The following is a 24,459-nucleotide window of genomic DNA, read 5'->3' as shown; positions in this document are numbered from 1 at the left end:
TGTGAAACAAAATTATGATTGGTATTTATCTTACACAGTGATGGGGACAGCTGGATTAATATCTGTATGTTTCTTAGAGCACCTCAAGAGAAAGAGAATATATTAATATGTAGTACCGAATATAAAAATCTGAGCCCCCTGAAATTATGTGATGAATAGATCAGGATTTAAAAATAGATAAAGCTGAGATGTGGATTCTGGTGTAACTGATTCAGATGCCACATGTCTCCTAAAGCATCAAGAAAAAAATATCCTTGATTTTAAAATATGGCAGAACTAGAATTCTTTCAGTTCCCCACTTCTTCAAAATCAATGGTTTGTCAAAATGTGTTATTAAGTTTCCCAGTGTTGCAACTTATTAACAAATTATTGAATTTTTCTCGGTCTTAGCTTCCTTATCTCTAAAATAGGGGTAATAAGAGTACTTACCCTTAGGGTGTTGTGACAATTGTGATAAAATTCTTATAAGGAATTTATGATATTATTTTATTATAGAAACTGGCACAAATATAGTATGTCACACATGACCTAATATACATTAGATTAATAATAATTATTATATTTAATATAGTACCTGCCACATATTTAGTGTTCAATACATATGTTAGTCATAGTATTACTATTATTATTGTTGTTATTAGTAGGATATAAAAAAATTACAGGTATGCAGATTACCAGTCTTCTACTGTATTTTGATTGTTATGAATAGAAGACAAGATAATTAGCAGTGGTATTTAACCATTTGTTAAGTCATATATTCCTTTGAGAATCTAATGAAATCCATGGGCCTCCTCCCCAGAAAAGTTTTGCTTAGGGCACCTGAGTGGCTCAGTCAGTTGCAAGTCCAACTTTGGCTCAGGTCACGATCTCACGGTTTGAGAGTTCAAGCCCCACATCCGGCTTGCTGCTGTCAGCTTACCAGCGAAAAGCCTACTTCAAATCCCCCGTCCCTGTCTCTCTCTCTGCCCCTCCGTGCCTCAAAAATGAATAAACACTAAAAAAAAAAAAAAAAAAGAAAGAAAAAAATTGGTATACAATTTTAGGGGAATTCATGGGCACATCACTCTGGACCACATTCCTGTACTCAAGAGACCATGAGGATCTTAAGCTGCATCATATTTGAGCCATAGGAAAATCACAGAATATCTGCTAGGCTGATATTTCACAATCTGTGCCCATATCAGGGAGGGGTCATGAAATAGCACATAATGCCCAAACCTATCATTCATATGTTCCTTTGTGGTCATTTAATAATTGAAATGAAACCATATGCAAAATACCAAAAACAGGAAGTGACTCACCTCAGTGAAACTTCCTCTCTTCCTGAGCAGGATGGCCTATGTGGTAGACATTTATATCTGAGAATCCATAAGGACCAGCAAGAGGGACTGTGCAGAAGATGCGGTAAATGCCCTTGTCTTAAGAGCTCCTGGCAGTTTTTCTTTGGGAAAAACTCTCCATCTGTGACTTTTTACTTGTAGGCGGTTGTCATCACATTTTCAAAGTTGTTGACACAGTTGAAAACTGGATTCTACAAGTTAAACAACTGGCGCAGCTAATTTTGAAATTACCTTGATTTTCACTGGTTTCCTAGAGAAGTTAACTGCATTCTTGTAGCTACTCGTGGGCCACTTTGGTTCAAAAATATTTTTGAGCATCCACTATTGCCAGACTGTGCTGGCATTTCAACGACCAATAATCACCGCCTTCACCTTTCTGCAGCTCACATTCTACATGTCTAAGGGGTGAATGTCTACACTAATTATTTCAATTAAGTGTTTTTGGTCCACAGAATGGCCTGGGAGCCGGAGGAATAACGGTTCAACGTGTGCTCCTAGGAAAGCTTCCTGCAGGTTACAGATGTGTAGTTGGAGGTTGAAGTTCATCCTGCAGGTGATTTTCTTGTGATATTACTATCATTTCCATCTTATGGTTGGAGATATAGAGGTATCAAAAATTGCTTAGCAGATTAATAAGATATGGCTGGGTTTTTGCGTGTCTTTCTAGACGTCCTTTTGACCAGTGTTTTATGTTGCATAGCTGTTTAGATCTAAAAAGCCAGAGCTACTGTGTAGGATTGGCTTAGAGTGATCAGTTGGCCTGGTCTGGGAGTCTAGCTGAACAAAAGGTATGAGAGATAGGTCTTGTCCAGCTGAGGGGTGACAAGAAAGAAGCATTCCGGGAAGGAAGGACATCTGAGACAGACAGATGTCAGGTGAGGCTGCACAGGCAGCTAGCGAGAGCTAGTCATAAATGGCTTAGGTAGCTTAGTCAATGCCCAGGATGGGGATGCTAAACGCTGCTTAGGCACTGGAGCTGGTTCAAAGACAACTGGGGTCTCATTCAGTGTGAAAAGGAAACGGACGGATGATAAAACTTCAACAAGAAATTAGACTTCTTAAATAATCAGGGCAAAGTGGGACTTAGAGCTATGCTTGCATGGCCTCCTCCTTCCATGGATACCTCTGTACCCACGACTCCAGCACGAGCTAGACAACCTGACTGCATAGTGAAATTAAAATAAGAAAATATTTCTGACACCTTCTAAGATTACCCATCCTTTTAAAGCAGCTAATACTTTTCAAAATGTTCTCATATCCACAATCTCATTTAACCTTTAGTACAACTCTGTGAAGAGGATAGGATTTTATAGATTTTATAGATTAGGAAATGGAAATTTGAAAATTAGTTTGTTATGCAGAACTTTGTATCTGTTTTCGATACACGACAATTGCCTCCTCATATAACTGAATGCTAGAAATGCTCAGACTCATCATAAAGTAATTGATAAGCAATGGATACAAGAAGGTAATGAAATACTACTGAGAAAAGGGCTGAAAAATAAGGCCATCCTGAGGCAGACACCACGCCACCAGAATAACAGTAAGCCAGTGAATCAGTCCCTCTCATTTTGTTACAGATGTCATAGGCACTTATTTGGCTTTCTTTGGTTTTATAAGACTTGATCCATTTCAAATAAAGGACCAGATGGAAAACTAATAGTGCACTCACTGCAGATAACCAAGAAGCAAGGCATCAAGGGAGCCCCGTAGACTCTCCATGGAGAAGCTAGGAAGCAGGGCTACAGTGAATTTGAGTTTTACTGGAACCCTCTTGAGTCCTCATTGCAATTCAGAACAGAAGGAGGCTGTGCTGCCCACATCAAGGACAGCTCCCACATCCTACCTTTGGCTTCCTCCACTCTGACAAGGACAACAGACTGCTCTCCTAGCCCCCCTCCTGGTCCAACTCTTTCTTCTGCCCCACATGGGAAACAACTATATTCTTGTCCCAAGGTTAAAGGCTTCCCGTTATGGTGAGCAGCAGGGAATGAACAGACAAACCAGAGTCATTACTGTTTCTTCTCTGTTCAGTCCTTTATATTAGTACCTCAATCACCATAGGGAACACAACCTCACCCCACTGTCTTGTAGCTTCACTCCGAATATGAAATGTTTTAGTCCTGTCTATCCCTCCCACTCTCCCTCCCTCCATCCTTCCATTGCATATTTATTGACAATTTGCTAAATGCTAGGCACCTTGCCTTCTAGCAATAAACAAGACAGACTTGGTCCCTGCCCTCAAAGAATTTATATTCCAGTAAGAAATTCAGACCCTACACAACGAAAAATCATAACCAGTATGATTAGGAATAATTAGCAAGACGAAGGGGAAGGGTTCTCGTCCGGGGCTAATTAGGAAACAACTGCTTGAAACATATCTGCAGTTGGTTCCTTGAGTTCCCATGGTTGCACGGTTGTGTAAAATTTGAAAAGGATAGTTTTGGATTCTTTTCCTTAGAGTTGTCTCCCCTCGAACTGCACAAGCTTCAGGTGCCAAAAAACCTAGGTCTTCCTAGGATAACACCACCTCACATCCAAATAGCACCTAAAGGGTTGCCTCATAGAGGTGCACACATTTTCTCATTTGATTCTCACGGAAACCTAGGGTCTTAGGGATGAAAACACAGAAGCTTCCAAGATTAGGTGACTGGCCTAAGGATACCCTATCAGGCAAATCATTTGCTAGAACTTAAAACCAGGTGCTCTAACCTTAAATTCCCTTCTTTCTACTACATCGCTTTGGTTCACTTGTGCAGTCTTGGCTTGACGAGGTGCCAAAGTGACACGTGGCAAAAAAAGTTCCAAATTCTAACAAAAACGTGCTAAGACTATTCTTCTTTTTCTTCTTGAATGTAAGTATGAAACAGTAAAACAAACTGTAGTTCAAAGAGTGTGAAAGTCACTTTCACCTGACAGGTGAAAGAATATTCACTGGTTTGTATTGAGTTAGGGACCTGCCAACTCCTCATTTGGAAGGCCACACCGGTTGCAGAAAATAACAACCTTGTGTTAAAATCCTTGAGAAATATGCCCTGCTGAATATCTAAAGGAAAGGCCTACTCTTTTTGGGTTGTTTTAATTTTTGTTCAACCAGTGATATATACACACACATACGAATGTGTTTTTCTCATGTCTGAAATCTGGATACATATTTCCTAAAAAAATATTACGAGCCTCCGTTTTGCCCCATTGCATACTTTCCTTTAACAGATTCATCATGTGGGCTGAATACAATACCCACCCATGTTATCAAGTATGAACAGAGCAAAGGACAGTTTCTTTTTAAAAGCACAGTGCCCTACCAACGCCTTTAAAATCCATTAAAGAATATCTCACCAAGCCCAGGAGAGCATTACAATAATTGCTTCTCTTACCCAGGTGAAAAAGGACATATCTGTCAACTAAAGAAGTGCAGAAGCAATTAGCGCCTCAACACTCTACTGGGAAATTGCTTAAATTAAGGAAATAACAGGGATGCTTTATGGTTATCGTATTTCTAATATTTAGTTACTAGCATGGCTGGAGAGTGCCTCAATCACTCCCATCCACTCTCCCCATCACAACAGGGTCAAGAGCTGGTGTGTACATGACTCGGGGTGTGTTTGGATGTCTGCATGTATGGCACATATGATACTTCAGTCATTTCATTCTTCAGAGACTCAGTGCAGAAATAGGATTGGTAGATGCACTAATGAAATCAACATGAAAGGCTCTATATGTCTTAGATCAGTAACTTCTCAGGCATAAAAACAAAACAGAACAAAACAAAACAAAACAAAACAAAACAAAACAAAACACACATTTCTGAATTCTGTGCTACCACAGTGGAACTGCCTTATCTTTTCTCTTCCAAAGCTGGGCTACCACGTGGGACGTTCACATTTAACAAGCCTTCTATACAAAGAACAGAGGCATGTGACTGAGCTGGGGAGTGAATCAGACAAGTCGAAACCCTTGTTTGTCAGCAGCAAGATCTAGAGAGAACCTGGAAATCCAATCTGTCATCTTTCTCTCTTCTGGGAAACACCCAGGAATGTTATACAGCCTTTACTGTGAAGTATAGGTATACAAACCTGTTCGGAGTTTTGAGAGAAGCTGAATATAGGGCCTGAGAGTCTACCAATCTTAGTAAAGATAAAACATATTTCTTTCTCTTCTCCCTACCCCATTCCTAAAGACTGACTGTTGAAGAGGGACCAAAGCCACTCAGAATTCCCAGAGAAAATGATACAGGATGCTCTAGTTCCCATTTGTATACAGGTGAAGACAAGTAAAAATGAAAAAGCTAGCATGTAAAAACAAAAGCAGCAATGAACCCAGGAAGATGCTGGAGGAGACCATGAAGGAGGAGGGCCGTTCTTCACCTTGCCTGGTGACTGAATTACATCACAGATGATCTGCAAGTTCAAGACCGACATCCATTTGGTTATCTTCACTATGTGCCTATAATCAGCATTGAGCACCTGTCTGAATACTCCCAGTGTGAGAAACTAATCTTCTCAGAAAGCTACCTATGTCTTCTTCAGACAGTTTCAATGAGTGAGTAAACACTACATTTATCAAAGATCTTATAGGGACTAAGCTTAATTTAGTATGCTGTGGCAGACAGATTACAGGGTGGTCCTCTATGATCCCTAACTCCTGATCATGAGCCCTTGTGTTGCTCTTTTTCCTGAATGTGCATGTGACCTACGACTCGTACCTAACCAGTAGAATATGGCAAAGGTGCCAGCATGTATGCTATTACACGTATGTGATTTTGTATGTAAGACTAGTGCCCATCTACCTGGAGGCTTTCATACCCTTATGAGCTTTGAGGAAGCAGACAGCCATGTTGGGCTGAAGGTGGTCTTTGGCTGACAGCCAGCAAGAAACTGAAGCCTTGAATGGAATTCAGCCAACACCCTGAGTGAGTTTGGAAGCAGATCCTTCCCCAGTCGAGTCCCATATGAGACTGCAGCCCTGGCTAACACCTTGATTGCAGCTTTATGAGAAGACCAAAGAAGCTGTACCTAGATTATTGACCCACATAAAAAATTTAAAATTTTTATTAATTTTTCAGAGAGAGAGAGAGAGGGAAGAAGGGGCAGAGAGAGAGAGAGGGAGACAGAGAATCCCAACCAGGCTCCACACTATTAGCACAGAGCTTGATGCAGGGCTCAGTCTCACAAACCATGTAACCTGAGCTGAAACCAAGTGTCAGACACCTAACTGACTGAGCCACCCAGGAGCCCCACTGACCCACAGAAAATTTTAAGTTGCTAAGTCTGTGGTAATACTGTTACCTAGCAATAAAAAACCAATATAGACACTCTCTATGCATTAACTTTGTTAGTCTTCATTACTCTCCCATTTCATACGATGGGAAAACTGATACATAAGCATGACACTTAAATAACCTGGCAAAGTCCACATAGCAGTAGGTGGCAGGGCTGGAATTTAAACAGGACACGTGAACTCCAGAGCCTGTGTTCCTAACCAGCAATAATGTATATTGCTTTTCTAAACTTACGCTCTACCTTAAGTTGCTTCCAAATCTGATTTCCTGTAACCTACCCTCATAGAAGAGGTCAAAACTCCAAATGCAGGTGCTAACTAGATACAATAAATGAATGAAACAGGCTGTGGCAACCTGGGTGGGAGGGTGTGGTGTGGGCATGAAATACACTGAAGAGCAACAGTCATTGCCTCATGGTATTTGCTGGCTGAAGAAATGCGTCTATAGGCTTCCCTGAGCCAATGGGGTGATGCTGGTTGGTGACCTCCAACATAGGAGCTCCAGTTATGCCTCTGAGATCATGAAGAACATATTGACCCCTTTTCTACAGGAATAAAATATTTGAAACCAGTGATCATTTTTGTTTCATATCTTTGATTTTCTCCTACTTATATGAATGGTGACAACCTCACATTTTTGTTGTTCTCTTTTGCCGATGGTCTCCTTGACACATGTATAAATACTTAGAAGGTTCTTGACTCTGCAGTGTCAGCTGTCAGAGATCCCTCCTTCTCTTCTCCATCTGCAGGGTTGGGTCTGGTGTGCCTACCCAGATATAGTTCTGCCAGGTAGCTGTAATCCACACAATGCTCGTCATTACAGTACTTACAACAATTACCCAGGTTATTACATATTCTAGCATAAGAGTCAAGTGATACATAAGCATATGGAGCAAAGCCTGAGTGAGGGTGCCTTCTATTCCTCCTTTCATCTCAAAGGAGACCACTGTCAACATTTATGTCGAAACTTCCATTCTCTTTTCAGACACTAACATTTAACCTAAACTGGAATAATCAACACCATAACTTTCTGTTTTCAACATAACACTATATCTTGGAGATCTTTTCATGATATGGCCTATAGGTCTACTTCATATTTTTAGCAGTTTTGTAATTTTTCTTAGAATGGCTATGCCCTAATTTGTTTGACCATTCTTTAATTGATAGGTATTTTAGGTTGTTTCCAATATTTCACTATAAGCAACGCTTCAGTGAACATCTCTGTACATACTGATTTGCTATTCATTATTTCCAGTCCTGCCCATTTTCAACCACACATCACCTGTCCACTCATGGCTGACTGAAGGGAGTCTCAGTTCCCACTTTTCAACAGTGAGGCATCAGAATTGGGAGAGGTCCCTTACTATCCCCAGAGTCACCCTCCTCCAATGTTAATGATTCTCTATCTCAAAGGCAGTGAGTGATAGTGACAGTGGTTGTTGGGAGGCCACTGACATTTTTTCAAAACATTTCTTTATAGAATTGGGATAATTCTCAAAAGTTACCACATCTTATAGGTAGGCAACTTTATGGTTACATATTTGTGCACAAGGATGAGGATTGCTGTAGGATATATTCCCAGAAATGGTGGGAAAAGTGGATATATATTTTTAATTTTTTAAATATTTATTAATTTTGAAAGAAAGAGCACAAGCACAAGCAGGCGGGCAGAGAGAGAAGGAGAGACAGAATCCCAAAAGGGCTCTGTACTATCAATGTGGAGCCTGACAGGGCTTGATCCCATGAACTGTGAGGTCATGATCTGAGCCAAAATGAAGAGTTGGACACTTAACTGACTGAGCCACCCAGGCACCCCAGATATATTTTTAAACATTTTGATTGATGCTACCAATGTGTCTTCTAAGAAATTTATATTCCTACCAACAATATATAATTCTATTTTCCTGTATCCTGTTGGCACTGTATACAACTTAAGTATTTGCCATTTCCCTTTTTTTTTCTTTTTTGTAAACTCCTAATATCTTTTCCCTTTGTTTTTTTGCTCCTGAGAGCAGAATAGGGGTTCTTGCCACCAGAATCACTACCACCTTCATGTGGGCTTCTAGAAAGAATAGTTCTGGATATGCTTTATTGTAATATGGACAATTGTATCATGTGAGAACTATAGGAAGTGTTACAGACAAACTGGAAGAATTTTTCCAAGTTCTCCAGGCCAGAACAAGAACATGGGGAAGAAGTCTACTTCTGGTAGAAGCTGGTCTAATGTTACTTTTGGCATGGTGAAATGCTGAGCTACTCAATTCCAATGATGCATCTCCAGCGGCTTCTAGAATGGTCTTAAACTAAAAAAGATCGAATTTAAAATTAATGTACGAGAAAACTTACGCCAAAGGTGGGTGAAGTGATATTAAAACAATTCCTTAGCTTTTAAAAATATATTGTAAGCAGCTTCATAGAGTCAGATATATTACCTCCCCCAGAATTGAAAGAATGTGCAGATGTGATAATGAAATGAAGATAAAAATCAAAGATATGCCAAAAAGACTAGGAACGAGTGAGCATCTCAATTCCTACACTGAAGAGCTCTGGAAATCATAGACGTCTAGGATTAAGGGATGTCCTAGCAAAATTTTAGAAAGGGTTACTACACCACTGAAAAGTGAGGCATACAAATCAACATATATACATAAAAATAATATAATGTAGGGGCACCTGGGTGGCTCAGTCGGTTGGGTGTCCGACTTTGGCTCAGGTCATGGTCTCACAGTCCATGAGTTCGAGCCCCGCATCGGGCTCTGTGCTGACAGCTCAGAGCCTGGAGCCTGCTTCAGATTCTGTGTCTCTCTCTCTCTCTCTGACCCTCCCCTGCTCATTTTCTGTCTCTCTCTGTCTCAAAAATAAATAAAAACATTAAAAAATTAAAAAAAATAATATAATGTAAATACATACTTGAGCCTGTCAGTGGGCTTTGAGAAAGATCTCTCATGATCACCTGTGGACAGAACAGAGTACTGTGAACTCAAAGCCTGTGGTTTTGAAGCTCACTGAACAGGTTACTCAAAGCCTGCAAATCAGTATTAATGGGGGAAGGTCAATGTTTCTGGTGGGGTGTTTCAGAGTTCTGTCCGTGGTACTGCTATGCCCCCGAATTTTAACATTGTTAGATGCTTATCAAATTTGTGGTTAATTCACTGCTAAGAAGAGTGGTAAATATGTGTGACGAGCAGGAAGAGAGACTATTTGCATCATGTTGCGAAGATGAGCTGAATCATTTGAGAGCTGAGTATGTACCTGAAAGATGAGGGGCCCTGGATTAAGGTAATTTTAAATTCAAATACCTGCTTTGTTGTTGGATAAACTTGGGCAAGTCACAAGCCTCTGTGAGCCTTAATTTCTTCCTCTGTAATATTGAGATAATGAGCTATCTGTTTTGAATAAATAAGACTGGTACCTGATAGATGCCCAACAATTGTTAGTACCCTTCCCACACTCCTCTTCTCAAATCTTACTAGCTGAATGTAATAGAAGTAAATGTACAGACAACTGAATGAAGGGTACAGTGTTGCCCTGCATTACACAGAGTGCTGCTTCTCAAGGGAGAAAGCCTAACTCATAGGGTCAATTTATGAGAACAATTGCAAGTCCAGTATAAACAAACATCACTATTTCATTTAAAAATACAATCTTAATCTACATTAATCCAGTAGAGTATCCAGATCGGGAAGGGAATGATTTTCTTACACTCTGTTCTCTTCAGCTTGAGAAGGTTCAGTTTGGGCCACAAATGGTAAAGGGCATTGACAAACGTGAGAAAGACTACCAGGGTGTGGCAAACATGTCACAGAAGACAGGGCTGGAGGAACGAACATGCTTTCCCTGGGCAAACAACACCAACTCAAAGGAGAGATGACCAGGTACGTGAACATACTTGAAAACCTGAGGATGTTCGGGAGAATTAGAAGAGCCAATGGGAAGAGGTACGAGGTGGGAAACTTCAGTTCGTTGGCATAAGCAATACTTCCTAACAAGTAGAGATATAAAAAAGTGGGTCTACCTTTTAAGATAGTAAGTTTCCTGTTTCTATCAATATTGGAGCAGAAGTTAGTTTCCTGTATTGAAAGAGGAAAAGAGAAAAAAAGGTGTGTGTGCAAGTGAGTGTGGTAGGTGTAAGTGTTTATTAGAGAAAGAGCAGTAAGAGTATAATGAGCTGTACTCATCATTGCATCTCATTATTTTGTAATGTTTGATGTATAATAGCGATCAGATCCTAAGGTAAGTGATGCAAGGAGTCTTTAACACAACCAACATGGACTCCACTGAGCTATGAATCCTGTTGGGCAAAACAGTGTGGAGGCAATTTTAATAAAGAAACATTTTCTTGAATCTAAGGGGCTCTAATCTCAAATTAGAGATAAGTCTGGAATCCAGAAAAATAATTGAGAGCAGCTTGAAACAGGATGAGCTAAACTGCCAAAAAGTTCAATAAAAACACATAATGCTCTGGGTGTTCATAAAAAGAAATGATCGTGGAAGGAAGAAGTTGGAGGAGAGCTCCCCGGGGGGAAATGGACTATAAAAGCTGACAACAGGGGGGTATCAGCATTAGGTGGGTAAGTTCATTTTAGCCTGTTTTGATTTGAGGAGGCAGGGATTGTAAGAGAGAAGGTTCTGTTTCGTTGGAGATCTACAGGACTGCATGGTAATCCTTGGAAACTGCCCTAGGCAATCCACTCCTCCCAAGCTTTGAAATGACACCTCCTCTCTCTACCAGCCTATAGCATTCCTCTCCCTTCCTTACTCTCTGTGATGACCTCCCCTCCTCTTTCACTAAGAAAATAGTCGTCAGAAGAGGACTCGAGCATCCTCTCAGCAGGAAACCTACCATCCTCCTCCCTTTGTGCCCTTGGACTCTGTTGGCCTTGCTTCCTGCTAACACCTCCACTACATGCTGATGGGCTCCCTCTAGCCTCTTCAAAGACTTTGTGTTTGCTTTTATCCCTTCTCCCTCCTGTGTCAGTTTCTCCCACTCCACTGGATCAACCATATCAGCCCACAAACGCACAGTTTCCTCTCCCATAGTTTTTGAAAAAGGAGCCCCTGCACTCCCAGGACCGTATGCTCTCTCCAGCTACTGTCCCATGCTTCTACTCCTCTTGATAGCTTCTTTGGAAAGGCTGAAAGAATTGGCGACATTCTCTGCCTTTGTTTACTTAAATCCTATTCTCACCTCAACCCACTCAGATCGGCTTTTGGCTCACACTGTTTTATGAAAGCCAGTCAGAGTCACTAAAAACTTTCTTCTTGAGGAATCTTACGGTCAATTCTCAGCCATCATCTTATTCACCTTTTCATCAATATTTGGCCCAGTTTGTTTCTTCCCCCTCAATGACATGGGGTTCTTGGCTTGGATTCCAGGACAGCATATTTGCCTGGTTCTCTTCTTACCGCATCTGTTTCTCCATGTCTTCTGTGGAAACTCCCTTCACTACTGACCTCTGAAGGCTGGTGTGCTGTAGCCTCAAGCCTTGGACCCCACCTTAACCTATCTGCACCACCTAAAAGCCATCACTCATCCCCAGGGATGTAAACACGACTGCTGAGTCTAAAATTTCTATCTCCACTGGCCTCTCCTCTCCTTTGAGTTCTCTACTCCCCCTCCCGCTGATTTAGTTCTTCCTCAGTGGCTCTCTGTCTCAGTAAATGGCACCGCTGTTTATCCAATGAAGAGCAGAAACCTTTGACTCATCCTAGACACATCTTTTCTTCTCACATTCCCCATCTAATTTCTCAGCGGGTTCTTTGAGGTCTTTCTTCAAAACTTGCCCATTTTCTAATACCTACACCTTCATCATCCTGGCCCAAGTCACCGCCATTTCTTGTCTGACACACTGCAATGACAACTGATCTCCCTGCTTTTGCTCTTGTCTTCTTAAAGTCTATTTTCCATATAGAAGCCAGACAGATTTTCTAAAGAAAATCTCAACTGTTCAGCCCCTGCCATGGCTTCCTGTCACACTAAGGATAAGTTCCAAACTCCTACCTTGGCTACAAGCTCTACAGAACCTACTTTTGTCTCTCTCTCTCCAACTTCATTTCTTTCTTTATTTTAAAGAAGATTTTATTTTTAAGTAATCTCTACACCCAATGTGGGGCTCGAATCTACAACCCTGAAATCAAGAGTTTCATGGTCTACCATCTAAGCCAGCCAGGCACCCCTGACCTCATTTCTTACAGTTTCTTTAACTAGCCAAACTAGTTTTGACCTCAGGGCCTTTGCACTTGCTATTTTTTTGGTCTACTTCCTCCAAACCATTATGTGGTTTGCTCCTCATTTTAGGCTCCCTCAAATGTTACTGCCTCCAGGAGGACATCTTTGACTTGCCTTTCAAATGCACAGCCCATATCTTTTTGCCCCCACCACTCTCTACTCCTTATACGAGTTTATTTCACTTTATTGTACTTAGCATTGTGTGACCTTATGTTAGGCAGTTGTTGAATATATGTCTTTTCCACCAGGAAGCCAACTCCAGGAGGACAGAGGCTTGTAGGATACTCCTAGCACCAGCAACAGTAATAGGCACATAGGAGGTGCCCAACAAGTTGTTGAATGATTAAATGTTGAATGACTGTATAAGAGTCAGTTTTGATAAAAACTCAAAATAAAGACATGAGAGATCACTTTAATTATAATGGATTTAGCGAGCAAATAAAAGCTTAGCTGGAGAAAACCAAAAAAGCAATGCACGTATGCAAGTACGTAAGGGTAAAAAGCATGTGCCAACAGTTTACATCCTATGCAGAAAACAGGAAAGCACCAGAGGTGCAATCAAACTCCTAAAAAAAAGAGATTTGGCAGGTGTTATAAAGTATTTCCCCCCAAAATTATGAAGGAGAAATCTTATAACATCAGTTTAACAGCTAATTCAGTAATAGGCTTTAGGAATGTGTAAGAATGTCTAATTTTAAAAGAATTTAAAGTGTGTGTGTGTGTGTGTGTATGTATATATATGTGTGTGTGTATCTATCTATCTATCTATCTATCTATCTATCTATCTATCTATCATCTATCTATCTATAGAGAGAGAGGGAGCACATTGCTTGGAGTCAGTCTTTAAGCATTTAATCTGATAATGGGGGATATATATGTACTGATTTTAGAAACCTCTTTGCGAGGTTATATGCTCTGCTACAGATAAAAGTGATTGCTTCCATTTATTCAGTGTTGTTCCAAAGTCTTAAAAGGGAAACATGAAGTTATAGAGTAATGGAGTTGCCAGTTTAAGAACAATTATATTAAAGACTTCTTGGCCAATTTTGATTTTTTCCTTTGAATTGGAAGCCCTGAAAACCACAAGTATATAGAAGAAATTATAGCACAGCTTGAAGGCACTGCCAGTTTTCTTCCTCAGTTTCTCCTGGCCCTTTGTTACTTAGAGAAATAATGGTATGATCCCCATGACTTCAGCCTTTACTCACTGACCTCCATCTAATGAAGGGCGCCAGTCAGTCATGACTGAGAAGGACACCTTACGTTTTCTGGGATACTCCGAGCAGAGGCTCAGTTGGCCTGCAGAAGTCAAAGTCTTTACACCTCATATTCATTATGGGCTTTCTCCATCACCTTCTCTTTTTTAAAAAAATATTTATTTATTTTGAGAGAGAGAGAGGCAGAGAGAGGGAGAGAAAAAATCCCAAGCAAGCTTTGTGCTGTCAGCACAGAGCCCAACGTGGGGCTCAAAACTTACAAACTGTGAGATCATGACCTGAGCCAAAATTGAGAGTCAGATGCTTAACCAACTGAGCCACCCAGGTGTCCCGTCCACCACCTTCTCCTTTTACACACTGCTCAGGACACTGGTTGAACTTGATTTTATTTAGGCTTTACCCAAGTTCCACTATTTTCCAGACCCTGTGATGCTGGGCAAGTCTTTTTAGCTTTCTAAACTTAAGTTTGCTCGTCTGTTAGAGAGGAATAAATAAAACTTACTTCCTGAAGTAAACTGGGAGGAAGAAAAAAACCAATATTTATCAACATGGTTAGTCTAATACTTGAAGCATAGCATGAAGTGAACGGCAACTAGTATTCTTAAAATTATCTATAGTTTCCCTCACTTTATCTTTCTAGATTAGGTTACTCTTATGATCATTTCATTCCTGTCTTTCCCTACACTTTGGATTAATACTGTTCAACCTCATCTTTCTCTTTCAGTATTTCTTCTCACTTTATAGCAAAAGCCCCAAATGCCTTCCACTCCCATTCAGATGACCTGTTTCTGCACATTGAATCTCCGACTACTTATCAATCTACCAACAAAGTACACAGCACTAGGGTTCTTGGAGTCATTTCTTCTGAGGAGACTCTCATTCCAAGCTGGTGCTTCTCCAAGTATGGTATATGTAAACATTAATGGGTGTATTTGAGAGGACACAGATGCCTTTAAAACCATTTCAGAACTAGACATTAAAAAAATTTATGTTAGAAAAATACCATTAGTATTTCAAGGCACAGATAACAAAGGTTTGGATAAGGCTAAGAAAAAAAATCAATTTAAATTTACTGAAAAGCACATGAATTATAGTACAGGTAGAACACAGATATATAATAAACATCATGAGGGGAACATGGGAGCGGCAGAAATTTGGGAAGCTATTCTAAGTCAGGTAAGCCTGAACCATAAGAAAGGAGTATTGATGGGCCCAACTGCCCTATTCTACAGTAAATTGTGTAAGACGGTTCTTGGCTTTTCCTAGCACCAATCAATCAATACAACTTTCACCCAGCCTAATTCTCTAAAGTCATTTAATTTAAAAACCCTGATTGAAGGCCTTCTTAACTTGGAAACTGGGAGAATTAATTTTTCTTCGCTGCAAAAGGGGTAGAGGGAAAAGACTCGCTCCTCGCAGTTCCCGCACACATGTCCTTGAGCCTCTTTGTAAAATGTTCTTCAGACCCTGGGAGGCTGTGCTGGCCATCACGGTCACGCGGTCACTCCGTGAGCTTACTGTGTGTACCCAGGGCGTGACATTGACTAAATGCCACCACTCCTATAGCACAGGGGGACTCGGGAAGTATCGAGGCACAGTACTAACTCGCGACAAATGATTTCCCCCTAAATTGCACGCTGGGAGAATTATTATTTAAAAATTGTTTGCTGCATATGTACCACTTCATTATATTTCATCCATGTTTACTAAGGTGTGAGAGGAGTTCAAACGTAATAGACTGCCATTTTTTGAATTGCTAATGAAGGCGGCAGCATTGAGAACACAAATCAGGCTGGCTGGCTTTGCCCAGTGTTATTTGAGAAGTCAGTATGTACAACCAGCCACATGGCCAAGTGGATCGGTTCTCTGGGAGAAATATTTAATGTGTACCTGCCATATTAAGTAATAAGTTCTGCCTTGCACCACTCTATTTATAGACTCTGGCTATTTTCACGTCATTTTTAGCCTTTTCGCTACAGCAGAACACTTGAACGAATCATTCTCATCTTGCCACTTGTATTGTTAAATTCTGCTCAAACTTTCAATGTTCCAGAACTGCACAGATATTGTCTGCTCAGACAGAAACACATAAGGCTGGAGGGAGACCTCTGGCCTTTAAAATTCTCTAGCTTCTAGCTGACCTATATTCCATTCATTAGTCTTGGGCAGCAGACGATTTCCTTAGAAATGCCATATTTGGAGCAGCCTCAGGGCCCGCCTGAACAGCATATTCAAGGAGTCAGGAAATATACGGTAAACAGAGATTGTTACACTCGTTTTGTAAAGGAAGCGTATTAGTCACGAGGGAACAGACCACACAGAGAAAACGTGCCTGCTGATCTCTGCCTGCTCATTCATTCCACAAGTATTGACTGGATACCTACCACTTGCCTAGCGTTGTTAGCTCTATGCAGTGGACACACGCTGGTGAACAAGACATATACAGCAACTGCCCTCCAGTCGCTTACGTTTTAGTGAGGGATTGAGAAAGCAGAAAAAACAATAAATTGAGCAGTTAATTTCAGAGAATGGTAGATACAGTACCATGGACAAAACAAAGGTGGGGGTGTGGACAGGATCTCAGACACATGTGCAGCTCCCAAGACTCTTGACTTTACCACCTTAGCCATTTACCTCTAAAGACGTGATATAGTTCTGCTAATTTCTTAAAAATGCAACAATTAGAATGCTGGTAAACCCTGTTGTTTTGTGTTCTTACTGTGGACTCTGAGGGGCTCTGGTAGGGCACACCCCGGACCTAAGTCCCCTGGTCCTTACCTTGGCCCTGCTGGATGTTTTGAGGACACAGGGACAGCCTGACTGAGTAGCAAAGGTGCTTGTCTTGGTATTTTACCGCACGGGTCACTAGCTCACTAACGCCAGAGTCTGACTCAGTATCTTTGGGCAGTATTAGTGCACCAGGCTACCATTCCTTTCTTTTTCTTCTTCTTCTTTTTTTTTTTTTTTTGACTTTTTATCTTTGAAATAATTTGAAAATTATAGGAGAGTTGCAGGACCACTATGAAATACTCTTTCACACACACACACACACACACACACACACAGATCATTTTTTCTTTTCTGAATCATATGAGAATACACTGGAAATATAATGGTCCTTTACCTCTCCCCTCCCAGCTTTATTGAGATGTAATTGACAAGTTAACTGAACAATGTGATGATTTGATATATGGATACGTTGTGCAGCGCCTTTTTTTGTGTGATGCCTCATATGTGCTTGATTCAGCTGACTTTAGTTTACCACCTTGCCCAGGTGGTAGTTTAGTTTACCAGACTTGCCCACTTTTTTGGAGGAACTCAAGGGTGGAACCAAAAGGAAGAAAGGAGAACCAGCCCCAACCAGAGTAAATGCCCTTCATACACCTGAGCAATGTCATAGCTGTAAAATCCTGTGTAAATGTCACACTATATATGCTGTCATAATGAAGATTTTGACCAATGAAGTGTCAAATTGTGTGTTAACAAAGGCAGGGAAATGCTGAACAGAGAGGGCAGAACCTTTAAAATTCTTGTCCTTTCCTTCTTAATTCAAGGTTGACAGCTTCTCCATGGTGCCAATGGCCCTGTATGATTTACCAGACTGATTTTCCAGTAGGTGTTGACCCTCCCTGGATGTATTCTAAACAGCTTGGGTGTATACGTCTGAGGCTAATGGACATTTCAGACTCAGCTCCATGTTTTTACTCCCGCAGCAAACACCCAAACGGGAGAAGCAAGAATGACTGATATAGACTTCATTCCATTATGGCCAAGTTGATAAGTGTCTTTTTTATATTCTAGGAGCAAAAACAGATATCTTACACAAACTTTTGTAGCTCATTCTGGCTACAGAGTTAAGATCATTTTCCCAGGGCACCAAGTTTGCAAATACAATAGATGTGAAACGCTTGACAGCTTCTTGTATTTGTGAATTGCCCAGGAATCTTTGTGAAGACTAGCATAATAAAAGAAAGCTATCCTACTTGGAAAGAAGAAGCATGTCGAATAAATAACACACTAACTCTAAGCCTTGAGGTCTATAGCAGTATTCTATCTTTTTCCGTCATTCATGTTGGACATACATAATTAAATGCCTCATCTCTAAGTGGGTAAAACCATAAATTATTGCACAATGTGTTAAACTAAGAATCAGTACAGATTTCCTTTAATAATTTGGACACAACCTTCAAGTGGTAAACTTTACCAGTAACCTGTCAGACAGAGGGGAACAGATCAACAGATTGTTTTTAATAAACAGATGTGTGAGAGAACCTGTTACTTCAAAATATCTTTGTACTTGGAAATCATCTTCTCTTTGATAAAAAAAAAATGGGCATAAATGAGTCTGAAGATATGCCTCCTTAATATTTCTTAATAGACTTAACAGATCTTTCATCTAAATTTAAACTTCAGGGTCGTAGACACTCATGTCATTTTTTTACTGTCATCATTATTAAAATTTTAAAAAGCCTCATGAAAGGCCAAAAAATCTTTTTTGTTCCTACACATTTAGTGTCATAAGAGAGATGGCTAAAATGACAAGTTTCCAAATAACATGAATAATGCATTTCCCCTTTATCCGAAGCAAGTGTACATTGCTCCTAAAGGATGTTTAATCCGTTCCCTCTTTTTTTGTTGTTGTTTTTTGGAAGAGAAATGGAGGACAAGGAAAGGAATGAAAGGATTTACAGTTCGAACTGTCACTTCACAAAAGATACATATTTGACTTGTGAAGTATAAAATAATTGCTGTAGTAATATTGAGTTTAGACAGGGTGGTGGATCTTAATATGAATAAAAAGCAAATTATATTTCTGTTAACATTCAAGGTTATTTCTTTGGGACAGAATTATTACACATTACTCTTTATTATGCCATGAAAACAGTGGAGCCCACGTTAAGAAATCTCATCTATGTATAGGTATATAAATATTTACTCCAGGAAGCCCCAGGTCTACACTTGTAGGATAAGTTTCAAAGAATGGAGCTTTCATAAAAGTTGGATAGAGAAGTTTAAGATGGCTTTCCCTACCTTACCCTTTTCCTCCACTACCTCTCACCCCTTCTATCAGAGAAAGTGCTCACGTGAGTGATCATCACCATCACTGGATGGTTGAGAGTGAAGTCTGGGGGTAGATGTGAGGAAAGCCATAGCTCCTTGAAGGTTCCAGTTTCCTTGTGTTTGCTTATAGTGCCCGGGGCAGCGAAATGGCCCTAGGGATAAGGCTATGTCTGCCCTAAGAGTTACCTTTGCGCTGAGAAGATCCGGGGTCTGCTGGATTAGCCAAGCTCTTGTTTAGGCCTCATTGCAGTTCCTTGCTGCATTTTTCTCTAGACACATCTGTCCTTGCTACCAAGGTGGTAAAACACCTTTGAGGAAAGTAAGATTGGCAGGGGAGCACAGGGGAGCACAAAATGCTGTAAACCTGCATTTTGCTCTTATGCTCCGTGTGGTTCAATGGAGTTCATCCAGAGAACATTTCAGGATTTCTCAGCTAAAGCTCCAGCAATGAATAAAGGCCATGCATTTCCCCCTGCCTCTTCTTCTGTGTATCTCTTTCTCATGGGGTAGGGGTAATGGGGTAAAGGTGGTAAACATAGTAGGTGACTGGTTAAGACTTCTGGATGCTGGGTTAGATCTCTCCTTAAGTGACCTCTTGGCCTAAGATCAAGGGAGGATGCCCCCCACAACCTTCTACCCCCCCCCAGGACAAGAATAGGTTCTTGTAAGTAGTAAGACAGAAAAGTCAAGTAAGTACAGGTTCAGAATTCCAAGTATTAGAAGTCAGTCAGGAAACAGTTTCTAAGAAGTTCCTTAATTTTCTCCTTGCGATAATAGTAATAATCAGCTATTAACCACTTTGGTTTCTTGGTCCTCTGGGTGGTGACGACTTTCTTCTTGGGCTATTCTAAATAAGAAAATTTTCAGGATCCCCAACCCTTCTGGCTGCTACCTCATTAAAGAACAACAAAAAGGTGTCTGTCCATGTTGAAACCCCAAGAAAATAACCCATGAAGCCTACAAAATAGGTTCATGATTCTAATTAAATTGATTCTAATTAAATTGATATAAGGAGGGCTAAAGGAAAAAGTTCTGTAATGAAGAATCACTATATGTCATGAGCTAAGGATTATGATGAATGACTTCTTTGTACCTAGCGCGTAACTTAAAAAACTACTTAATGACTTTGGGGAAAAGTTTGACCCTCAAACATGTTATAATTTAGTAACACTAGAGAACCCATGAAAAGAAAACATAATTATAGTCAGTGCTTTTGTTTAATATCACATAAAGGGGAGAGGACACTAGGAAGTCCCTTCACTCTTCCCATGAGAAGAGTATTGCATACTGGCTAATGTAGACAAGCCAAGAAGGAATTGATGGATAACTGGCATTCTTGAACTTCAAACTTTGGGTACTTCCTTACTGCTGACAAGGAGAAAGCAGAGAACACAGCCCATCGCTGACTACAGTAGTTTTTCTAAATGTGATCAGCACTAAGAATGATGGGTTTATGGGATGGAATAGAAGAAATCTCCACACTGGGTGATGCCATCTAATTATAGAAGTCAAATTACTTTAGAATCTTCAAAACACCCAGACAAGGATGTATATAGCATGTTCACAATATGGCTCTTTACAAGCCATGTACTTTCATAATGAATCTAAGCCTTCACAGCAAGAATAAAAATAACCACATGTCATTCTTATAAAAGTAAATAATAATCATGAACAGGGTTGCTCAGAAACTGGACTCATATTGCTCTTATTCAGGTGGAAAAATTCCCCTATTCACTGACAGATTTGCCAAACCATTCAACTGAAATACTGGAAAACACTGCTTTCTTTCTCCTGAATTTTTAAACTACTATGCTATGCTCTAAAATCCCATAGCTAAGATTTAGCTGTGCTCAATTCACTTGTACAAAATATACAAAGGCATTATTTTTATAAATGTCTAAGTGTATTAATGATTTTAACCCTTCTTTTAAGTATAGTTACTTCCATAAGAGGTTTTTCACAAATCAACTAGCTTTATAAATTTTGAGTAATATTTTGAATTTTTTTCCCTCTTTTACAACTTTTGTGTCATTCTCAAATTCAAAGCTTCAAAAACATTGAAGTGTTGGGGTAAGGCTTTTAAGATATTTGTCCAAAATGGTTTTTTTGAAAAAACAGGTATCACTTATTGTGTCATAGGAATCCTAATAGCAGCTTCCTAACGATACAAAGCCCCAGAATTTTACAAGAGTTGCCCAGTGGAAGTAAATCCAGGTTCAAGGAGATAAGAAGAAAGGAGTAATTTGTTATTCAGAATATATATACGTTCGGCCACAGCAATTTTGAACCCTTTGTTCTGCCTTGTACGTCTCAATAAAGAAATAGATGCTGCCGTGAAAGTCACCCCCTGAAAACAGAGAAGAGAGTAAGTAAATGAGAGAGCTGACATAACTCCAAGTCATTTTACCAAGGAGTTGCACATTGGATGATTTCTCACAAGTTGGCAAGCTTTTCCAAAGTCTAGTTTTTATGAATATCCTTCGAACAAGTTGGGTGGAATGCAGTCTATACCCTATGAAATATCATTGATTTTTATTACCAAGTTGGAACTGTTTAGGATCACCAAATAACAGGGTTCAAAAGTAAAACAGCTGAAAAATCCAACAGTCTGGTCTAACCTGGGATGCTCTGTCTCCTCACAGCCAACGCTCCATCAGGCGGCTTTGTCTGGCTGGCGGATTTAGTGTAGGGGCTCTCATCTGCAAAGGTACAATGAAGCGTTTGGTTAATTTCCATCCAGTTTCTAATGCAGTGAAGATTTTTTAATGGACTGCAATCCTTCTGCCAGAGAGAGGTGATATGGTACGGTATGGTAGAAAGAGTCAGGAGATCGGAGTGTTAACCTTGGCTTAGCTGTGGGGCAAGTCATTTAAAATGCACTGAGCATTGGTTTTCTCCCCTATAAAAGAGGGAGAGAGATACTTTCTCATCTACCTCTTAGGACTGTCAGGATCAAGCTGTCGTGTACCTGAAGGCATAACATGGTAAGAACTATGCAATACAGCATACAAATTATTTGCCTGTCACCTACATGCATTGAGAAATAAGTATCAGTGAATATCAATAAGAGGAAGACAAAGAAGGAATAAAATGGCTCAGTGGGCACTAAGAATAATCAGGTAGAAGAACAAAGGAAATGAAACGAAATGTTATATTTCAGATGACAGGGCATTAGTATTGCAGGAAAATAAAGACACACTAAATTAGTGGGTTCCTCTTGGAAGTGCAAAATGGCATCCAGATATATGGAGGGACATGGACATTTAGAGTAAGACCAGAGAAGCTATGCTGAGAACAGGAAAGGAATGATGGTTTGGCAAAAGAGGACGTATATTGCAATGGGCTGATCTGCCCTCTTTTAGAAAGAGATAAAAATAACCTGCAGAACCATAAAGAGAACAACTGAAAAGACAGAAGGACCAAAGCTCAGCATATCTGTGACAGGCAAGAAGCTAGATGAGCAAAACACTAGGTGACAAGATCATAGAGGTGATGGATCTATGAAATTCTAAGTAAAGTGGTTTTATTTAAATATAGAAAAGGATTTAATCTGGCTTGGAATACAGGAGTGATGAACTAGGATGGCAAATGTTAGGGTTAAAAAAGAAAGGAAGAATTCTTCCTAATTTGCATGGGGCATTTGTATAAAGTAAGAGATGTCTGAGTGACAGTCTTAAACATTTTCAAGAATAAGATATGTATGGCCATAGCGGACATAATGTAAAATAATTATCTAGCATATCGAGTCAAGCTAGATGACCCAAATGGTACTTCTGGCCATACTATAAGGTAAGTTTGTCGTGGGTGTTGTTGTAATAGGAAATCACTAGATGATTAAAAAGAACTGTATTGTACAACACAAACTATTAAATATAACAAGGAATTAATTCGGCAAGTAGGCTTTATCATCTGAAAACATTAATTCTCCCAACTAAGTGGTTTGTGTTTCAAAATTGGGGACTCAATTCCTTTCTAGGATGTACTTCTGGTTGAAATGATTCATGATTTCTTCATAAAACTAACAAGGCCTTTAGAAGCAATGACAAAAAGCAAAGATTGACACTGTTGTAAGCTGCAATTAACTTAAAAAATGGAAATCACGCTGTTTCATGTTTATATTCCATTTGTCACACAATTCTTTATGTTCTGCCAACCACAGATATAATGTACCAACTTTCAGATACCAATATAATCAACAGCATCATTTTTGCTTATAATATAGTATCCTGGATCTTTGACTCTTCTCGATGCAGATGCAATTTTGAGTATAATCAGAAACCACAAGACAAAATGTAAACATTGCACTACAAAAGTCTCTATTTGCCCCATCATTTCCACTTGAGTATATGAGTGTTTTTCTCACAGTATTGATTTAATAACCAGGCAATGTGTTTTATACAGCACCTATTAAAACAAACTTACTATATATGAAAATTTGGATTCTTTATAAAACCAACTAAAAATATATTTCCCTTTATAATCCAAATCTTTGAAACTGTATGAGTACAGAGCGCTGAGTCAAGGAGATATGGATCATAACAACTAGTTTTAGGAATAGCATCTTGGAAGCCTAAAAGCTTTCTTCCATTTTCAGTTTGTCAAGAGTCCAGCCAATTAAAGTCTTGGGTTGAATCCAGTGTTGGATTTTCTTAAAGGGCAATAAGAGATTTACCCAGGAGACTCTGGGGTTTTTTGCACTCAATGTTCTATTTTAAGGAGCTATTTCTCTAGAAATTTACCACTTTGCACTACAAAAGTAGACAACTTTGGTGAAGTTGTTTTCTCATTTATATTTGAAAACAGTTTCCTTGATTTTGAGCTGACATAGTCTAGCTATGCACATCCTAAAAGGTTGACACCACATTACAGATGGCCACCCGGCCAGCCTCTACATATCCATTCCCCAGTCTCCCGCTCCTTCTCCCAGTATTAAGAGTGTCCTTACTGAGCATAAACAAAAGTAAACAATCATCTAGAAGCCCAAGTTGTATTGGTCAAAGTTCCAGACTGAAGTAAACTTGACATTATCTAAGAATAGCTTGCCAAAGTCAATCAAGGTGAAAGCAATAATTCCTAATGGAAAGCAAGTCAGAATCCTGGCAACGTTTATCATGAGAAGTAAGCCGAGCACAGCAACACAGCAGTGTGGCACCATCTCACATTTGCTTTTAAGAATACATTCTAAGATATTCTAAGAACATCTGTTTATTTTAAACCTCTAGGAGGCATCATGGGCCTTTTATGAAAAGCTGCCCATTACAGAATGGACATCAACTCTTGATGTGATCTACTCAAAGTCAACTCTTTGACTTTGAAGCAAGTGTTGTGAGTG

At 39.8% G+C, this 24,459-nt stretch overlaps 1 protein-coding gene across 12 annotated transcripts in view; it reads right to left on the bottom strand.

The window, feature by feature from the left end:
- The window catches only part of GRIP1 (glutamate receptor interacting protein 1), a 684,772-nt gene that overhangs the window by 165,770 nt on the left and 494,543 nt on the right, over positions 1–24,459 (bottom strand). For 10 of the 12 annotated variants that reach the window (XM_058742097.1, XM_058742104.1, XM_058742106.1 and 7 more), the window contains exon 2: positions 21,746–21,826. The exons of the other annotated variants lie outside the window; for them this stretch is intronic. In XM_058742097.1, the coding sequence (XP_058598080.1) occupies positions 21,746–21,826 (81 nt within the window). The remainder of the gene's footprint in view (positions 1–21,745; positions 21,827–24,459) is intronic. 12 annotated transcript variants of the gene reach the window in all.

This window comes from Neofelis nebulosa, chromosome 8 (assembly GCF_028018385.1).
Source record: "Neofelis nebulosa isolate mNeoNeb1 chromosome 8, mNeoNeb1.pri, whole genome shotgun sequence".
NCBI classification, from domain to species: domain Eukaryota; kingdom Metazoa; phylum Chordata; class Mammalia; order Carnivora; family Felidae; genus Neofelis; species Neofelis nebulosa.
This window is presented reverse-complemented; position numbering and strand designations above follow the sequence as displayed.